We start from the raw sequence: 21,500 nt of genomic DNA on the forward strand, positions 1-21,500 counted from the left end.
TCACACAGATTCATTAAGGTTAAACATAACCTCCATCTTCAATGTTTGGCTCCCACTGAGAGAGCATATTGAGTCAGTCCGCGACACTCAGATGTCAATGGTTGCTCCTCCGTGATTGATCTGAGCTGGTACCAATTACACTGAGATCCAAATGAATAAGGACTGGGACACTCTACTTATTCTCAAAGTGCAATTTAAAAGAGTGTCCGTGTCTTTAAATCCCCTTGGCTACATATGAAATGTCACGAAGCAATACTCGTTCTCGCGAACTAAGCTTTCTCTTTAAAGCCTTGACTAAATGTATGCACAAATTTCTCTCTAATATGTCTTTTTTAATTTATGCTCATTTTTCAATTATGCATCCCCGGCCCATGGCTTAAAAAGAGGGTCCAGCGTACAGCGTTCAGCATAGTCACAAACATACTCTATTCCCAAGGAAATCAAGGTCATTTCCTTCACGAAATGTTTCTGGATACGCGTGCGTTAAACGCATTAGCAAGGTATATGGGCCCTTGAGAATATTGTGAAACGCATGAAATACGGAAAACTTCAGTGGGCTGGATATGTAGTGAGGATTGTCGGAAGAAGACTTGATAACTTACATGATCGAGGAAACCAGAGGAACACCGCTCTAGACCGATGAAGATGGTGCTTTAGTAAACGCTGGGCGCTGGAGTTGAGTTACTTTGTAGCCTCATAGAGGGCTAATGCTACAAGAGGTCACTAGTTGTGCTTGTATATCCAAAGATTTGTACTCAAGAGAGTATGAAAATAGAAAAACTTGAACAGTCCGATAAAATCTTCATGTCTCGCACGAACTCCAATCCCTTCATGCATATCACCAATCTCAATTACCTTTCAGAATAAAACTATGTACTCAATAGTTAAGTAACGCAACTCACGAGTTTGCAGACTATTTCATTCTTCGCACAGCTGGATGGAATTTCGCTGCTCCGCTTCCTCTTAACAACATTTAACATAGCAATGCAAAAAACAGTTCCATTTATTTGCTGCGGGAAAACGCTTATCTTATTTGCGATAGCATGATCATTACTTATTACACGCTCAGGTGTGAATCCCTTTTACCAAGCGTCACGCAACGCAGCTCCCTTCAACTGATCAATCACCAAACCAAAAAAATGGAATCAATTAATTTTCCCCTTTTAGCTAAGGTTTACTCATGATAAAAAATATATTTGCACATAGAAATAAAGAAAACGAACAAAAAAAATATAATCATCATCAGCTATGGCACATGCATCTACGTTTGCTCCCCTCCCCGCTGCGTGTCCGTGAACCGTGTCCGCCGCGATCAATCCCTTTCGTACAGAACCGGGAAGGGCTGATCGGCCGGTGGTTGCAGCCAGTTTTCACCGGAGTAGGACGAGTTTTCCGTTTCGATCACGTGGAAGGTGTACGCATGCCGGCTACGGTCCGATCGGTTCGCGTCGCTCCGGTGCACCACCTGGCTGTGGATGAGGACCAGGGAGCCGGCTTTCACCGGGGCGGCACAGAAGTTCGACTGCGGGTAGAGAGGCGCCGGCCGGTCGTAGATGAGCAGTTCCGGGGAGGATTTGTCCGGGTTGCGGATGTATCTGGAAGAGGTGGTGAATATAAATTGAATGTTGATATTGAAAGCCCTTGGATCTAAGTGGACATACCTCCGGTGAACTCCGCTTTTGTGTGATCCCTTGATGAAGTGCAGGCAACCATTCTGAAGCGTGGCGTCCTCCAGAGGAATCCAGAAACCGATCGTTGAGCTGGGCTCCGTGTACAGATAGGTGGCGTCTTGGTGTGGCTTGACTTCACCTCCAACTCCGGGATTTTTGAAGATATACATACTCTGGGCTACGGCAGGCTTTTGGAATCCCAGCTGCCAGCAGACTTCCTTCACCCGGTTGGAGAATGTGATCTGGTTGAAAACTGGATGATCGGTATGCAGCGCATGACCAACTTTGTTGAGGGCCACTGATGGATCAACCAGTAGTTCACCATTCTCTGCTACGGCTCCTTCTTCAAAAAAGTACCGAACTTTGTCACCGCTTTCGATGAAATACCGGTCTCTGCTTTGGGTAGCGCTGGAATTGATGGTACTGAAAACCTTCCGTTCTTCTTTGGGGGCATCTTTGTGAAGATTTTTGCCAGCCTCGAGCAATTCTGTCACCTCTCCTGGAGTCAGGAAGTCATCAATTACGGTGTAACCATCCTCCAATATCTGAAAATAAAAGTGAAAAACACCCATTAGTATGGCTTTACTCATTCAGATGCTACTAGCGCCACGTCACTCATTGTCAGGTTCAAGGGGGGCGATGACGTGTACAGACATTCTTCGAATTCCTCGTCCCTTTCCTTTGCGTAACTAAACTATGCCGTCTTTTTAGTCCGTGTGACTTGCTGATCTTACGCTGACCAGACGGATCAACTCGACGAACGACACACGCCGTTTCAAAAAGAAACGCATTGTTTTGGTTTGCGATGCATAAATCTCGCCGGGAATTACTCAGCCAAACTTCCTCTCTTGAGACGCCGTAAACCACTCGGAGAGGAAGCGTGGTTCGCTCGAACCTGCACCATCATCCGGATCGATCGTTGCCTGTATAAGGTGTACCATTCATTGGGACGTGCAGATGAAGAATATATTTTTAGAAAATTATGAGCCAACTCTTCCTCACTGTGTAGTCGGTGTGACGATGCGCACATTTTCGGAATTGCATCATTTGCTGTCGCCGGTTGCTGCTCTGGGGCAAAAAGTCCACCGCAGCGTGAATAGCATTGCGCCAACGTTCAAAGTGCACTCGTCACGGGGCGCCCCCCGTCAATGAGAGAATGATATGTTTATCTCATGGTGTGCCACCATGGTTTCGCACCCGACCAAGATTTCGCGAATTTTCAAGTGCGAGCGACACCACAAGACAGACGGAATAGGAACGAGATGCACTTGGCTTTGGGTTGAAAATGCAGGTGAGCACAAACAATTGGTTGCGCCGTGCGTTCAAGGGCGTGGACGAAAATGAGGTCGGTTTTTGTTAATTAAATCGAGATTTTTTTGACGTAGGACTACGTCTCTCTTTTCTATACCGGGTGTCATTCTAAATTTTCAGAAATCGGCCGCGTTACGTTTGAAGTGGAGATTTTGAGCGTTTATAACTCAGCCATTTCTCGTTGAATTTTCAAATTTTTGGCTCCAATCGATTGCAAATCTTTACACCAATTATGTCCAATATTAACATTTGCTGATTTTCAATAACAAGCTATTGAAAAATTGGGAAAAGTGAACCCATGTTTATTCCAGCCAATCACGATCGAGCACATTTTGGATGTTCCCGTCGAATATAAAAGCTACTGCTTCTTCGCATCTTCCCTCATTTGCCTTTGTCGTCTCGAGGTGAACGCATCGAACGAGAGCTGCCCGCTTTGTTCGTTTGCGATTTCGCTTATTCTTCTTTGACGGCCGTGTCGGCTCGGTGTCGGTGGTAGTCGGCAAGGGTGCTGTTGCACATTCGCCTTCTAACCGTCTAACGCGGCAGACCAAGGAAGGAATACTTTTCATCGATTACTCAGCGGTGGTGGCAGAGGCAGCAGCAAAATCCACCAAAGAAAGATCCGCCACAACGAATGTGCGAGTTGCGCCGCTTTTCCTCGGGGCTCGGTCCTTTCACGGATTGATTGACGGTGGCGCATTGCTGATAGCATCAGGAAGAATATCCAGGTCAGCAAGCGGCGGGCCAATTCTCAACGACGTCCAGCATTCAGCGCGAATAAAATCAATGTGCATTGGGTGGCATGATGAATTGATTTCAATTTCTACCTAAAACCGTCTAAAATTCAAACGGTTCTTTTCAGAACCATCGAAAATGCTTCCTAGAGAGTTAATTGGATAAATTTCCTGCATCGACCGAGAAAGTGTAGTGAAACCAAATAGTGAAAGATTGAATTCTTGGTGGTGGCTCAGCAACAGTGAAGGCGATCACTAATCTCATCCACGGCAGCAAGCGGCGGGCGAATTTTCGACGGCGTTCAGCATTCTAACAAGCATTGCGTGGCATGATAAATTCATGTAAATTTTCTGTCTGAAATCGTCCAATATTCAAACGGTTCTTTTCAGGACCATAGAAAATTATTCCTCAAGAGTTGTGAATCAGATAGGGTAAAAGCTCCCTTAGTGGAAGTAGTACCAATAGTGGTGGTAGTGCCAATTTAACACTATTTCGAGCAAAAAGCTTGCAAATGACATTTTTAATAGATACATCATAATTAATTACTAACATTAATTCAGTTTTGTGTTCAGGATTTGCCAAAAAACCTATTTTAAACAATTATTTTCCTTAATTTTTTTGCTCCTTTGCACCTACAGTGGCGGTAGTGTTCCTATTCGAGAGTTCGAAGGTACGCTGCTGCCACCTGGAAAAAGTTGACTGTATGCGTGAAGGACCGATTTTTTAGCATGGGGAAGCATAGGAAGTCAGTTTTCAAATGCTTCTAAAAAAATCAAAACAATATTTAATTAAAAGCGGGTTGGTGTACGTGATGAGAAATTCAATTAGCAAACTTTTAAGCATATTATTTTAATTAAAAAGTTTTTTCCCAGATTAAGTACTGATTGTGTAGAATACGAAGGTTCTTAACCCGTACATGAATCCGTTTTTAATTAAATAATGTTTTGAATTTTTTAGAAGCATTTTAAAATTGACTTCCTATGCTTCCCCATGTTAAAAAATCGGCGCTTCACGCACATGGTCAACTGTGGTAATTTGCTTCGTAGTCCCCAATAGTGGTGGGTCCCATAACAATTCAATGGGATGCGCCACTATAGGAACCAATGTTAAATTTTACCTCCATAATAGGAACCGTGTACCTATACTGCCGTGAATCGCAAGTCAGTCCCATATGTAAAAAGTAGGCATTGAGAAAATGGCCTCTGAAGTTTTCAAATTCGATTTCTATGCGAAACTCTAAAAAATCTCCATGAATTGAAAACTTCTGCGATCATCATGAAACTTTCACATATTGTTTCAAACGTGAAAACGTAACAGTGAAAAATATAAACATGGCTAATATAGTGTTAGATTTTGTACTGGAGGGTGCACAAGTTCGTAATGGGACTGACTTGCGATTACTTTTCATTATGGGACAATCTGACTTGGTGATGTTTTTCAATTTTACTGAACAAACTATATATTTTTTTGCACGCAGCTGAAAGATCATCCGAAGAAAGATCGAAAACAGCCATTAACTCATTTTTGCCCAAAATGCAGATGGGACTGACTTGCGATTCACGGCAGTATAGTTGGTGCAAGTGATTTATTAGCAAAAACTGAAATAAACAATGGTTTTTACATTTTTCCTAGCAAATTTAAGTGAAAAACTACCGATTAACGTTTTAAGACTTTTTATTTTGTGGTACAATCAATTTTATTCAATTATTTTTCTATAAGGAGCTACTAATTGCACCACTATTGGTACATTTACCCTAATTATTTCATTCCATCGCTCGGTAAAAGTGTGGTGCAACCTAAAAGTGAAGGATTGTATGTTTTGTGGCCCCGCAACAATAATGATGCCGGTCACTAATGATTCAACCAGGAATTTAGCAACGCTTTATCCTATCCAGACCATTTTTCTAGAAACATTGTTTAATTTAACCATTTTTCGAATTAAAATAATCTAAATCCTCCAATATTTTGGTTACTTTATTCGTTAAATGAAAATTTTCTCATTTCTCGGTTGATTAACCGTTTCGAGTGTCTGGTGCATGCGGGGCGGGACATGCAAACGAAATAAACTGGAAAGCCAGCCGAATGGGAGGAGCTTCATCTGCTAATCTAGGGACATAAAAGCTGTTCCCCCTGATTCCTTTGTCTTTGTCTTTGAAAATTCCTTTGTCTTTTTGCTCGCTGCGTGAAAGTTACTCGTGCGCTGTGTTGTTTCATTTAAGGGTGTAGGCAGCAGCACACAAACTCAGCGATGACTCTCGGCTATCGTATTGTCGAATGAGTTTCACGTTAAACTTTAATTGAAAAGATCTATCTAATGCCGTTCAATTATCTAATAATTTTATCCGCACGATGAAAATTCTCTCGTAGAACAGTAATTTGACCATTTCTCTTCAAAACGAAATAACTCTTGAACTAGTTAACATCTTTACAAGTAACCGAACCAGCTGAATAACAGCTTCTTGAACTAAAGTTAGCTTAAGAGTGATTTGTTATACTCTTATACAGCAAAAATGTTTGTTGGGTTATGAATGCGTTCAGCGAAAGCGATCAAACAACAACTTTACTCAACACATCAGTCCACCATTTGTATTATCATAACAACAAACTTAAAAGTCGAAATCTCGTTCCAGCATTTGTCCTACGTCAACATTGCGGTTATGTCTCAGACATTACCTACTCCTAGTTTTTTTGCGTTGGCACGAGAGGCTACAACGTATTTTTCATATTTCATATTGTAATTGTTTTAAATTAAGCTTTAGCCTTGATTCGCAATATTTGAACGCGCCAACTTAGGACATTTTAAATGAAAATACTAAGTTCTCTTAATTCTAAAACTAAGTTACACGAAAATTGATGCTCCTGAGTTTGATATATTAAAATATTGGTCTTATTCATTTTTATCCCATACTATGATGACCAGGTTTTGTCAGCTCTTGGTAGCTTTTCGGGCTGACATAATCGATACCAGAGAACAGAATTATCGGACAAGTAATAAAGAAGCTTAGGGAACGTTTTTAAATCACGTCCAATATTTGGGGAAGAGGGGGAGGTCTAGGAAAGTGTGACAGTACGTGTATTAGGTATAGGAGATTAACGTGACAGAGGGAGAGAGGGGACCAGAAATCCCGAAAAATGATGGACGTAATATTGTGATTTTACTTCGAAGATAAATTGCAAGGGAATTTGCTTGAGCTGGTTGGGAATCACCATTAAATTTCAAGGAACGTTTTAATGCGTTCTTGTAAAATTATAGACTTTTATGTTAATGCTATTATTACGTTAAACGACCTCTAGACTGATTCTCTGTAAAATAATTTACGTAACACGCATTGAAAAGTTTAATTTTTTTATAACGAAACTTTTTATCTCGACGAATTCTTCTGAAAACACATTGGAGCACCCCTCCGACTATGCTCCTCCATCCTTACCACCATCAGCTGGCAGCATCGGCAGCATGAGCAGCATAAAAGCAATGTCAGATTGAATCAAAACAAACCACACCAACCGAGAGAGAGAATCTCACGCACATGTTGCTCCTACGTTAAATAGAGTCTTGTACCATTTGGGCAGGTGTTCCTATTTTGGGCACTTGCTGCTATAACTAAGTCAATTTTAAACCGATTGATTTGAAATTTTGTCATGAATTAGGCACGTACAGTATCTAAGCATCTAAATTCAAATCAATCGGTTTGAAATTGACTTAGTTATAGCGACAAGTGCCCAAAATAGGTACACCTGCCCAAATGGTACAATACCCTATGTCAAAGCGATGTGTCAGTTTTGTTGCTTTCTCGCTCTGCAATCGAACGACGATTCCAACGGCGATTCGAACGGCGATTCCAAAAACGACGGTTCTGATTCGTCGTGTTCAGTTAGCAAATCCACGTACAATAAATGAATCTTCCCTTAGGCGATTACTCTTTATTCCTAATGGTAACAGAAATCATGACATGATCTCATTTTTTTGTTGGCGAAATCACAGGACTGTAGTGCCGCTGGTCTTCGGATTTGATATCAAGTCTTGCAACTAGAAAAACGATTTGTATTCGACCCGGTTTATTCACACCTTTCTCGTTTCACACTCCCAAACTATCTCTCTCTTTCTCTTCTTCCCTTGTCACCCCAAGACGTTTAGGGTAATTCATGTATTTTGGACAGGCTGAGGACAACGTTAGAAAAATCGTCCCCTAGCTTCCTTAGAAAGGAATTGATTATTTTGCAAAGTTACTATTACGCTTATAATATGACTGTACTTTGCGTTCCTGGTGATAAAAAGCTTAACGAACGCATTTTTATCTGATAAAATCACGATTTCCAATCGCCTGTTAGAATTGCATTTTGGACACCGAATATATGTTTTGGACACCCTCAGGTATATATAATTTGGACAGGGCAATTATCTCCATGTTTAGCCATGAATACAGCTATATCATGAAAGTAGCATAAATTAACTAATAATTTCGTGTAAATAATCAAATTTCTCCGCTTAACAGGTATCTATTTTGATAACTATTACAGTTTTTGTTAAAATCGAGGAAATATCGCCAGAACCACAGAATACGCCTCCAAGTATGCAATCGCACAGCATCCCCATGCAGTTCGTCAGATGACCAAAATATATTTACAGTAGAAAACTTGTAATGTATTTTGGACACCACCTATTTTAGGCGTTCTAGATGAATGTTAAGAGATTGGCTGCCCAATGCTTCTTTATTGAACAGTTCTCATTGCGATATGGCTTTTAAATTTCTTACAATTATTTTATCAACGATTTTGAGGTTAATATTGTATGTGACTGTGAAGTGTATGTCGTCTTGCATACCTGTGCATTTGAGGGGTTTTAGTGAAACATTTTACATTTTCGATAATTTTGAAATAAATTCTTAATTGTTAAGCGTATTTTCAACGTAAGTCATCAGAATAGAGTCTGTTTGATCCAATAGTCGATATTCAGAAGTATCTACTTTTATTAGCTCTCCGGAAAAAGGCATACATCGCAGTGCATGTCCAAATTATATACATGTCCAAATTATATTTTTTACCCTATCTCTCACCTCCCATGAGCGTGTTGCTCCTTTCAACATTCTGTCTTGCCAGTGCTCCCAGACCCTACAACCCCACCTTTACTTACAAAAATTTTAGAAAGGAACATAGCCTTTGAATTTCGTTGGTTGTTGTCTCTCACGTTTCCGACCAGACGGCGTTTCAGTCAATTGAACGGTTTCATCCATCCTTCCATCAACCACTTCGCTTGATGTGCTTTGATCCGTCTCTGTCGTCGCTGTGGGCTGAACATTGTCGTCTATTTGTGGAACCTTCTTAAGATGCGTCACGTTGCGACGGAACTCTTTCCCGGAGACCCGGGAACGTACAATGACATCAGACCCCTTTTTGTTCACAACATCGTATTCCTCTGCAGAGTAGTCCGCCTCCAACTTATGATTCTTTTTCATCCGCTTCACAAACACTTTGTCACCTTCCCGTATTTCGCTGTAAGTGGCTCGACGCTTCCCGTCAGAGTAGTTCTTTCCCTTCTCTTTTTGTATTCCGTCGACATCTCGCACAGCCTCATCCTCGTAATGGACCGGAACATAAGGAAGTCTACCCCTGATTCTGCGCCCGAACATCAGTTTCGATGGTGCTTCTCCGGTAGTCGCATGATTTGTAGCATGGTATACCAAAAGAAATTCGTGCAGCTCTTTTCGCCAATCTTTGCCAAGTTCTTGTGCGATACTAAGTCTCTTCAGGATTGAGCGATTTTGCCGCTCCACCTGGCCGTTCATCTGCGGCCAATATGGAATCGTATTGACCAGATGTATTCCGTAGTCACGACAAAAGTTTTTGAATTCTGTGCTGGCAAATTGTGGACCGTTGTCTGCTTTTATCAAGGATGGTATACCGAATCTGCCGAAGACTTCTCGCAAGCGGCTGATAGTCTCCGTAGAATTAATGCAAGTCATTTCGCACACTTCGAGGTATCTGCTATAGCAGTCGACAATCACCAACAAATTCTGCCCGCCAGGAAGTGGCCCTAGGTAATCAATGGCGATATCTTCCCATGGTCCGGAAGGGAGCGAACGGCGGAGCATCGGCTCAGGGGCATCAGGAGCAGCTACTAATGTACACCCACGACAATTTTTCACGAAGTTTTCTGTGTCTGCATCCAATTTAGGCCACCAAACGACAGATCGAAGATATGATTTCATCATACGCACCCCGGGGTGTCCGTCGTGAGCGATGGTCAGAACTCGTTGTCGTAATCCTGCTGAAACGACTATGCGATCTCCTCGCAGCAGAACTCCTCCAACGTCGCACAGCTCTGTAGAAATAATACGATAAGCAGCTGGTAGAAGCTCAATAGTGTCTTCCATTATGCACTTGAGGATGTTCATGATTTCTGCGTCATCTCGAGATTCACGAAGTATTTCTTGCCAAGAAACCGCGATAGATTCAGCGCTAACCGAAGCTATGTGTTGAATAACAAGTTCCTCTGCCGAATCAAATGGCTCGACCGTTGTACATGAAAGACGAGAAAGAGCGTCTGCAGCATTTTGGTCTCCTCGGATATGAACGATTGAGTAATTGAAGCATTGCAATCTCAACACCCACCGTTCAATCCTTGAGCACGGTTTCGATCGTGGTGTAAACAAATACACCAATGCCTTGCAATCCGTAACCAAATCAAATTTTCGACCCAAGAGGTAAAATTGGAATTTTTCGACGGCCCATACCAGTCCCAAAGCCTCCTTCTCCGTCTGACAGTATCTTCTTTCAGTTGCCGTGAGTGATTTCGATGCGAAGCTAACTACTCTATCGTGCCCTTGCCTATTCGTCTGTACAAGCATTGCCCCCAGCCCCGTGGGACTGGCATCGGCAATCACAGCCGTTCTGTCGCGTGCGTCATAGAACCCAAGGATACGAACATCTGACATGGCACGTTTAATGGCTTGAAATGACGTTTCATGACGTGAATCCCAAGAGAATTTGACACCCTTCCTGGTCAATTCCCTCAGCGGTTCATCCAGGGTGGCTAAATGAGGTATGTACCTGTTGAGGTAGTTGGCCAGACCCAGAAAGCTACGGATCTCACCTTCGTTTGCAGGACGACGGAACGCTATGATTGCTTCAACTTTAGCCTCAGATGGAGCTATTCCAGATTCCGAAATCTTATATCCGAGAAATTCCAGTTCAGTAACCCTGTAGCGGCATTTATCCATATTCAGTTGTACCCCTCGCTCCTTGAGTTTAGCCATAACCTTCTCCAATCGAGCATCATGCTCTTCTAGAGTTTCGCCTTCCACAAAAATATCATCAAGGTACCAATGGGTGCCCTCACAACCGCAAAGAATTTCGTCAATGACTCTTTGGAAAATTTCAGGCGCAGTTATGAGGCCAAACGGAAGCCTCTTGAATCTAAACAACCCCTTTTCTGTTATAAACGTGAGAATATCTCGAGACTCCGCAGCAACCATGATTTGTAGAAAAGAATCCCTTATATCCAACTTACTCCATACTACGCCAGTCCCGATTCGCGCCAGAATGTGATCTATGACCGGCATGGGGTGATCTGCCGTGTGCGGCATAGTTGTCCCATGTTCTATGGGATTCCCTATTAACATGGGACAACTATGCTGCACACGGCAGTGATGCTCCCGCAAGACTGACTGGTTCACTCTACGAAGATCTACGCACAATCGCAACCCTCCGTTTGCCTTAGCAACGACTACCAACGGAGAGACCCACGTGGTTGGACCTAACTTTGGCTCGATGATATCTCTGCTCAACATTTCATCCAACTTACGATTAACTTCAGCTTCGAGAGGAATTGGCAACCGTCTCACGGGTTGTACGACGGGCTTAGCTTCCGGATCCATGTGAATGTGAACCTCGACGTCTTTGATGCAGGTGAACGGATCAGACTTCTCTACACGGTTTAGGTTGGCCCCAACCTGCAACACTTGTAGCTGCTTTGCAGTAACATCTCCCAACAAGCAAGTTTGTCCTTTCTCCATGACGTAGAAATTAGCGAGCACCAATCGATCTTGAATTTTGATCTCTGCTGTGAATTTCCCACGGACGGCCAGCGGGTCAGAACTGCCATACGAAAGGAAGGAACGATCGGATTCTTTCGTGGAACTAGTGACGCGAACACCGGCCTGCTTCAATTTCTCCCATGCTTCCGAGGTCACTAAATTAGCATTCGCCCCTGAATCTACCAGCATATCCAAAGAGACGCCTCCTATCTCAAATGTAAGCATGTTGGTTAGATTACCGTTGAAAAAAGCATAGTAGACCTTTCCCTCGTCGGCTTCACGTGTCTCTTTCTCCTCTACAACCCGAATTTTCTTACTCGGCGGTGAAAACGATGTCTGCTTTACAGAAGAACGAGACGATTTACAGGTGTAATCAAAATGGCCTACTCGTTTATAGTTTCGACACTGTTTCCCTTTCGCTGGACAGGAATCAGACGACGAAATGTGGCCAGACTTGCCACAGTTAAAGCAAACAACGTTCGTAGTATGTCGCACAGCCGGACGTCCGCGATAACGACCCTCTCCTGATCTGAACTTAGTTGCCAGAGGACGTCTGTACCCTTGTGACGAAAAATCTTTCACTTTGTACACTTTGTCAGCCGAATTACTCTCATTTGATTTCCCTGCAAGGTCTTGAATTTGGGAATCGACACCTTCCAAGCCAGAAGCGATCTCTTCGATTTCGTCTAAAGAGCGGTCCTTCAATAGCATTCTTCGCCGGAGTTCGACCGAAAGACAACCTTCAACGATGACATCGGTAATCGTCATATCCGTTAAAACCTGCCTTGTCTTTTTTGAATATTTGTCGAAGCCGCAGAGGGCAGCTTGCTGTCTCAAACGAACCTAAGTGTTATGAATATGATAAAGTCACAATTATTTACAAAAAAAAACCTATAACTACCATATAGTGAGAAAACTTTTCTCCAGGAAGTTGCTTCATCTGACGCAAACGATGTCTCTCCAGGATATCCTGTTTCACAGGTTGGAAGTAATTATCCAATGCTGCAACTGCCACGTCGTAATACTTCTTCTCAACAGCAACTAACGGAAATTTGCTTCTGTGGTAGTTTAGCAGATCGATAAGTAGGCCGAGCTCTTGGAATGGTCATTATTAGTCGAGACGTCAACTGGGGAAGTACCACATTGGCGACGAAAGAACCCCCGTTTGCTTTGGATCGGCCTTTGGCTTTCGGCACGATTATCGGAAAAACGATTCAGCAATTTTGGAGATCAAGACAATTAAAAAATCAAGATCGTGCAAGGACGTACAAGTGCTGCAAGTGGAGCTGACCAAGAATCATCATAAGATCAAGAAGAAACCCTCTCCTACTCTGCCGAGGTCAAGCAGCAATAATATGAGACACGTGAAAAAATCAAGCTAAACAGTGGTTACCTTGGCAACGAACTTCGGTTCCCTGAACCAAAAAAAAAAACAAGTTCCTTTGCACGGAACTGCCCCAGGATCGGATTCTATCCGTTGAGTTGGGCGAAACGGTTATCAAGTTCACCTTAATGGTGAACTGCCTCAGGAGCGGATTCAATTCCGTTGTGTTAGGCGAAATATAATGAAGTTCACCCCAAGGTGAACTGCCTCAGGGACGGATTCAATTCCGTTGTGTTAGGCGACAATATTACCAAGTTCATTCCCAAAGATGAACTGCCTCAGGAGCGGATTCAATCCGTTGAGTTAGGCGAAATATAATGAAGTTCACCCCAAGGTGAACTGCCTCAGGGACGGATTCAATTCCGTTGTGTTAGGCGACAATATTACCAAGTTCAGTCTCAAAGATGAACTGCCTCAGGAGCGGATTCAATCCGTTGAGTTGGGCGATAAAATTATGAAGTTCACCTAACGGTGGACTGCCTCAGGGACGGCTTCTGTCCGTTGAGTTAGGCGAAAAGATTTCATTGATGTGACCGGGAGGAAGTGATTGCGGTTAATGGAAAATGGTCAGCTTTGAATGAAAAGGAGATGTGGTAGTTTAGCAGATCGATAAGTAGGCCGAGCTCTTGGAATGGTCATTATTAGTCGAGACGTCAACTGGGGAAGTACCACAGCTTCCATCTGGAAGGTTGGTAAAAACTTTGTCCAACTGTGGCCCTCCCAAGTACAGCAGTTTAGCGCGCTTTTTGTAGTGATCACTTATATCATTAGCATCAAAATATCTCTCGAGCCCACTCTTCCAATCTTTCCATTCATGGTGCAGTCGTGCTTTTGCAATGTCCTCGCATCTGAACTGTGGCATAGGTCTCGTTTCGTCCATCTGTAATAATCAATGTGACAAAACAAAATTGTCTTTTTAGACTCAGTTGTCATACCAGAAGTACACAACATTTTCGCAAATTTTGTCACAAATGGAATATATGAAACCCTATTATTATGGACTTATGGACATACTACCACTGTAAAAACTGCCCATTCGAATCTCTATTACTCTTGCAACAACCAATTTCATACTCACCAGATTATCTTACGACCCTTACGATGATGACCCTTACGACGATAGCCAAACCATACGACAATATCCAGTCATTCATCGCCCCTCACGATGAAATGTTGGATATGAATCACAGATATTTTATCGACCCTCACGAAATTTTATGTCGACCCTCACGACAATATCCAGTCATGCATCGCCCCTCACGATGAGACATTGCGTGTATCGGCCCTCACGATATTATGTTGTTCTCTTTCGACCCTTACAACATTATACAGTACTTCATCGCCCCTCACGATGAAACATCTGTAGTCATTGTTTAGTTATCACTTTTCCCGGGAAAATTTTGGATTTGAACTCAACCAATAGCAAATATCTCAACCAATAAAATATCGCCCCACGGTATTTGTAACAAAACATTTCAATAAGCACACTTTTTTAGTTCATCTCCATGACATTTGGTCGACCCCTATCATCATTTCCTGTATTTTCAGTTTTTTTCAACAAGGTTTCACTGGTGCTTTCCTGTAAAACCATCATTTTATTCCGTTTTTATTTCTTCATTCACCTCTTGATTCATTGTGTATATAATTCGAACATCTTTTATATTATTCTAGCGTGTATAATTGTAAACACACTCCAATAAAAACGTTTCGTTGCTACTCCCAAGTTGCTGCAAGGATGTCCCCAATAGGTGGATTCACCCTACGCAGCAGGAATCACAAAACTATAAAGACGTCACTAACACAGATTCACGCCTGCAAAAGCTCAACCAGCATGAAATCGATGCAGCATCGGTCTACGACACCCCGATGCCGCCATGTTTTTCCTCTTGCTCTATGAAGCTCGTTTCTTGATTTTTCTGTATTTCACTATTTAGGATCAAAAATGTTCATTCAAATACATACCGTATATTCTCCTTCGTCGCCAAATTGTAGTGCCGCTGGTCTTCGGATTTGATATCAAGTCTTGCAACTAGAAAAACGATTTGTATTCGACCCGGTTAATTCACACCTTTCTCGTTTCACACTCCCAAACTATCTCTCTCTTTCTCTTCTTCCCTTGTCACCCCATGACGTTTATCTCTCACCTCCCATGAGCGTGTTGCTCCTTTCAACATTCTGTCTTGCCAGTGCTCCCAGACCCTACAAGGACAGCGTTTTTATGATCTCTTAATTTAAGCGAACCTTCACTTTCCGGCGAGTTTAGCCAATGTACACTGTCTTTACATGGTATCTCGTATATTCCAAATTGTTCATCCGGCGGTACCTTGTCCTTAAGGTTGCATAAAAGATCACATAAGTTAGCACCACCCTAGCAGAGCACCGGACACATAAGCACCTGCAACAGCACTTATCCGGCAATGTATCATTTCCAGCGATAACTTCAAGTCATAACACAGATGTGGAATGTATAAATCAAAACAATAATAAAATTATCAATAAATAAGCCAGCAGCTTGGCCGATGGGAGTCTTTTTAGTTAGTCAGTCCCAGTAGCTTCGATTGAACAGTTGATTTTAAGGCGAAACTGGAAGCATTTTCTCATTTTTTCGGTTTCTGATTTTTTATTAAATAACGAAGCAATATTTTCAAAATCGGTTTTCGTGCACATGTAGAGTACGGATCAAGGTGTTTTCTGAATTTTTTTGAGGTGGAAAATGTTTTCTATTTTTGCAGAAACCATTTTTTTGTGAAATTTTGTTCAAAAATGGTTTCTGCAAAAACGAAAAACATTTTCCACTACAAAAAAAAATCAGAAGATACCTTGATCCATACTCTACATGTGCACGAAAACCGATTTTGAAAATATTGCTTCGTTATTTAATGAAAAATCAAAAACTAAAAAGTGAGGAAATGCTTCCAGTTTCGCCTTAATCCGAAACTCATGTAATCTTTGTACTTAAATTTAATATCTTTTTTTAAAAATTAAGTTTTACTTTTAAATTTATTAACTGGCGCCCGAATAGGGACCAGCGCGAGTACCGTTTAATTCGTCGCGAGTGATAAAACATCGTGAGTGTTATCCGAAAATTTCAACTTTACCGCTGTAAAAGTAGCGACCGCCACTATCATAGCAGCCGTGGAGAAGAGCGCCCCTAGTCACCCACCAATCAGCATAGGAGAAACGGGAAGATCGCCGCTTCACCGGGACAGTTGAAGCTTGCGTCTGGTCGCCACAAAAAGGAGTCCCGACGACACAAGACGGAGACCCATCTGGAAGACGAAGTGCTCTCTAAAACAGGACAGGGCATTCGCAGTATGCTTATATTGTTTTTGTGAGTATAACGAATTATCAATTTTATTTGCAGGTTGAAAGAAAATAAAGTGTAGTGTAGGTGAAGTCAAGTGTAGTATATCTTAAACAAACTTATAACGTTCAATTATTTTAAATATTTAATTTTGAATTCTGGATAATTTAATAAAAGCGTTTAATAAACTAAACATAAAAATGCCAAATGATGAGCAAGGTGTTCTTGACCGCATTAATGATCGGCTTAATGCATTAGAGCAATTGCATGTAACACCGCCAGAATTGAATTACGAAGATCCTATTTTGTATTATGTAAATCCGGACGGAACGCCAGCGGATCCATCTTCGATTGAGGATATACCGGAATTAATCACTGGAATTCCAATTTTTCAGGGAACATCGGATGAATTAAGTAACTGGATTACAGATGTGGATAATTTAGTAAAGGCGTACCAAATCAACACAAGTAGTACTGTCGCACAGAAAAACAGATTTTATGCTATTTGTACAGTGAGCAGGAGAAAAATCAAAGGCGAAGCCAATACGGCTTTAGTGAATTCGGATCCCAAGCAACACACCTTGTTATAGAAAAGTTTGTCCTACTTCTCCAAAACATTATAAAGTTATGAAATAAAGATACGATAACATGTTCCGTGACTTTTGCATGACCGAAAAAGCGCAAGAAATTTATCTACTGCAACAAATAATTGTTATGCAAAAGTTACTATGTAACCGAATGAAAACAAACAAACATGTTACAGAAATTATTCATAATACATATTATAGCTTTCGGAATACAAAATTCTAACATCAAGATAATAACAAACGCACGAATGCATAAAAAGGTTATAAAATGTATTTGTTTTATTTTATGTATGAGGAGATTGTCCGCAAAGAACAAAATAAATGAAGCTCACAAATTAAATTGAGAAAATGAAACTCATACGTAGTCGAGAGACGTTAAATGAAGTGTGCGCTTTAAATTTTACCGTGAAAATTAGCATATTACTTCCACAAAATTAATGCGCCATTCTATCGACTGCATTTTGTCAAATTATTTTTATTTTTCACGACCGCCACTGAGCTGCTTCAACATGTTTCGTATTGCTCCAGAAAAAACCAACATGGTGGTACCATCAAACGACTGGTACGAAGAAGATACAGTGTCAACCAAAAACATTTTAACTTCTGGCCTTACTAATATTCTTTTATATTTTCAACAAACTTATCAAAAGTAATGTCTGGGGACCATTAGGGCAGGTGGCCAATTTCAATTGAACCAGTGGATCCACGTACAATATATAGTTGAGTTCAAAAATTCATATGCATTGTTGTAAAATAATGTTATTAACTGAATTAAAAAATCTCTCCCTACCGAAATAATTCCAGACCCTTACCCATTTTCAATAATAATCTCTTAATCAAAACTCTTAAGAAACAATCGACTGAACTCGTGCATCTTTGACGTGTGAACATTCTTTTTTGACACACACTGTAATAATGAACATCTTCCAAACAATGTTTTATTATGTTTTGAATTTTGTCATCTATAAGTATTCGAAACCAAAATATAACAAAAGTTTTTTTTTCTAATCCATTTCGTCGTCTGACGCACTTTGAAGGGCAGTGTCAAAAATAAACAAAACAAACATCGCCATCGTCGACTTCAATGGATCGTAATTACGATTTAAATCGTAACGTAAAATGCTAAAACGCCTCGTTTCGTTCCTCGTCGTAATCGTCGTAGTGCCGCCGCAGTAGGGTTACCAAAGAAATGCACCTTTAAACGAAAGGGTCAACAACACAGGAGGATTTTTGCCGTCGAAGCGGAACAGCGGACAAGTCCCGGCCACGGTGCATCAGTGCAAGAAAAGAAGAGAACGACCAGCGGCTTCGGGAATATGTGTGGGAATGGGTGTGGAATCATTAAAAACATAAAGCTTGGGGGAGAACTTTTGGATGTTTCACGTAAAAAGTACGTCCATCGGGGTAACAGAAAGAATCCCCATCAATTGCCGTCCGTATTCGCTGGGTCGCCAAACTTGTTTCAGCATTCTTTTCCCTTTAGTTAAGTCATTCTGCGGTTATGATTAAAGAAGAACTACGACTGAATTGGAGTTTTTTATTATTAGCTTTCTTGGTTTCCGGCAAAATTCGCTGTGAAATCCGCAATCCAGAACACTTTCACACTCTTTCACTTGTTCACATATGACGGGTTTGACAAGCGAATGTAAACAAACATTCGAGAAAATTGAACCACGTTCTTCATTTGAAGGGAAGATGTTATGCATGTTGTTATTGAAACTTCAATAAAACATGTTGATCAAACTTGAATGACAAATCTATTGCCTGAACATGAGACACTTGGTTTTTGAGTTTGTTTTCAAAAAAACATATTGGCAACATTATTTTGAATGCACATGTTCTCAAAAAACTATGTTTTAACTAGAGATGTTTTCGAATAACGTCTGCATAACAACTTTTTTAGCAGCAACTTGTTTCGATGTGTTACTTGGGATGTTAATATCAATTGGAACCAGATTAAAAAAACGCTTCTGACTTATTACGGTGAGAAAAGAGATCTCACAACTCTGGATTATCAATTGATGAGTGTAACTCAAGGAGGGCGAATTTTGAAAGTCTACTTTGATGAAATAAATAAACTTTTATCATTGATTGCGGGGCAAATTAAGACTAATGAAGCTTATAGTCATCCAGAAGCTTCAAAAGCAATGATTGGAATGTACAATAAGAAAGCGATCGATGCATTCATTAGGGGTCTGGATGGTGATCTAGGGAAATTTTTAAAAAAATATGAGCCAGACTCATTAGCGAATGCTTATGCATATTGCATAACGTATCAAAACATGGAATTAAGAAATAAGATGATTAAACCTAGAAATTTTACTTCCGAAAAATTACCACCTCCAATTCCAAACAAAACACCATACAGGATACCAGGCAGTACCCTTGTACCACATCACCCAATACAGAACAGACAATTACCACACCATAATATAACATATCAAAACAGGCCATATATGAATCAACTCCCACGTCATATGCAAAGTTTTGTTCCAAGACCACAATATTATCAATTCCATCAACAAATGATGCCTCCACAAAGAGTTGTATCCCAGCAATTACCAAGAATGCAATCAATACCTCAACCAATATCACAGCCTAAACCACAACAAGTGAGTGCACCTAATCCTTTCCAACGTGGACCAGCTCCAATGGATGTTGATTCGTCTCTGCAAAGCAAAATGGTGAATTATGTCAACAGGCCTCGAAATTACCATATCGAATATGATGATTCAGAGGAATATTTCAAACAGCTTCCATATCTAGCAAATGTTGAATACCCTGAAATGCCTTTATTTGAAAGATATTGTGAAAATGTTGAATACCAACAACCACTTGATGAACAATATATTATTGAAGAACCTAAAGATGAAAATGAGTTACATTTTTTAGAGTAAAATCATCATTACCATATTTTTTACATTATGGTAATGGTAAATTGGAAAACCCACTTCGTATTTTAGTTGACACAGGATCAAATAAGAATTTGATTCATCCGAAGTTTGCAAAAATATCTCATGCGGTTCAAAATCCTTTTCATGTTTCATCGGTAGGAGGAGATATCAAAATTGACAGCTTTTCTCAAGGTAAAATTTTTGCACCATACTCGAATGTTAATGTGAAACTTTTCCATATGCCGAAGCTAAGAACTTTTGATGCAATAATTGGTCATGACACACTCAAGGAAATCAAAGCTGTTATTGACACGTCGAATGAAAAATTAATAATTGATTCAAAGTTTGAAATCCCTCTATTGCAGCGTAAATTACAAATGCTCAATCAAATAGAGATTCGAGATTCACATCTGGAAACACAAGAAAAAGATAAACTTCATGATTTGTTAAAGCAATACAAGGATCTATTTCAACCACCGAATGAAAAATTGACTTTTACGACAAAAGTGAAAGCTGATATAAGAACTTCTGATGATAATCCCATATATTCAAAATTGTACCCTTATCCTCAAGCTTTGAAACATGAAGTTCATACTCAAATTGAAAAAAATGTTACAAGATGGCATAATAAGACCGTCAAGGTCTCCGTACAATTCCCCTGTTTGGATAGTTCCTAAGAAGCTAGACGCTTCAGGGCAGAAAAAGTATAGACTTGTTATTGATTATCGTAAACTGGATCAAAAAACAATAAGTGATAGGTATCCAATACCCGATACGTCTTCTATTTTGGCAAATTTAGGAAAAATGAAACATTTTACTACACTTGACCTTGCATCTGGTTTTCACCAGATACCTTTGAATGATAAAGATGTAGAAAAAACGGCATTTTCAGTGAACAACGGAAAATATGAATTCGTTCGTTTACCATTTGGATTGAAAAATGCTCCTGTCATCTTTCAGCGTGTTATGGATGATGTTTTACATGATTATATAGGAAAAATATGTTACGTTTATATAGATGATATAAAAGTGTTTGGAGAAACTTTGGAAGAGCAATTAAAAAATTTGAAAATTATTTTGGAAACTTTACAAAATGCAAATTTTAAAATTCAACCAGACAAATCAGAATGGTTGAAATCTGAAGTCGAATTCCTTGGATTTATTGTATCCAGAAATGGATTGAAACCAAATCCGAAAAAAATTGAAAGTATCCAAAATTACCCAGAGCCCAGTAATTTAAAAGAATTACGTGCATTCCTTGGATTATCCAGATACTACAGAAGATTTGTGAAAAATTATGCAAAAGTTGCTAAACCATTGACTAAATTTTTGAAAGGAGAAAATGGACATCGGCAGATTTCAAAAAAATGAGTCTAAGAATTTCAATATATCATTGGATCTTGAAGGAAAAAAAGCGTTTAAACTGTTAAAAGAGATTCTATCTTCAGAAGATGTGTTAGCATTTCCTGATTTTAATAAACCATTTTTACTAATAACAGATGCTTCAAATAAAGCAATTGGTGCTGTTTTGTCACAAAACTTTAACGATGGAGAAAGACCAATTACATTTATTTCAAAAACT

The 21,500-nt window shown here is 40.4% G+C and overlaps 1 protein-coding gene across 2 annotated transcripts in view; it reads right to left on the reverse strand.

Annotated features, from left to right (window-relative positions):
* Positions 1-1,168: 1,168 nt before the first annotated feature.
* LOC109408864 (phytanoyl-CoA dioxygenase domain-containing protein 1) overlaps positions 1,169-21,500 on the reverse strand; it is a 47,231-nt gene continuing 26,899 nt past the window's right edge. The window contains exons 2-3 of one of the 2 annotated variants that reach the window (XM_029867126.2): positions 1,662-2,215; positions 1,169-1,595 (exon numbers count right to left, since the gene is read on the reverse strand). In XM_029867126.2, the coding sequence (XP_029722986.1) occupies positions 1,313-1,595; positions 1,662-2,215 (837 nt within the window). In that variant the 3' untranslated portion in view covers positions 1,169-1,312. Of the gene's footprint in view, positions 1,596-1,661; positions 2,216-2,285; positions 11,266-21,500 lie in introns of those variants that run through there. The other variant, XR_009996411.1, reaches the window with a different exon arrangement.

Source organism: Aedes albopictus, chromosome 1 (assembly GCF_035046485.1).
Source record: "Aedes albopictus strain Foshan chromosome 1, AalbF5, whole genome shotgun sequence".
Taxonomy (NCBI): domain Eukaryota; kingdom Metazoa; phylum Arthropoda; class Insecta; order Diptera; family Culicidae; genus Aedes; species Aedes albopictus.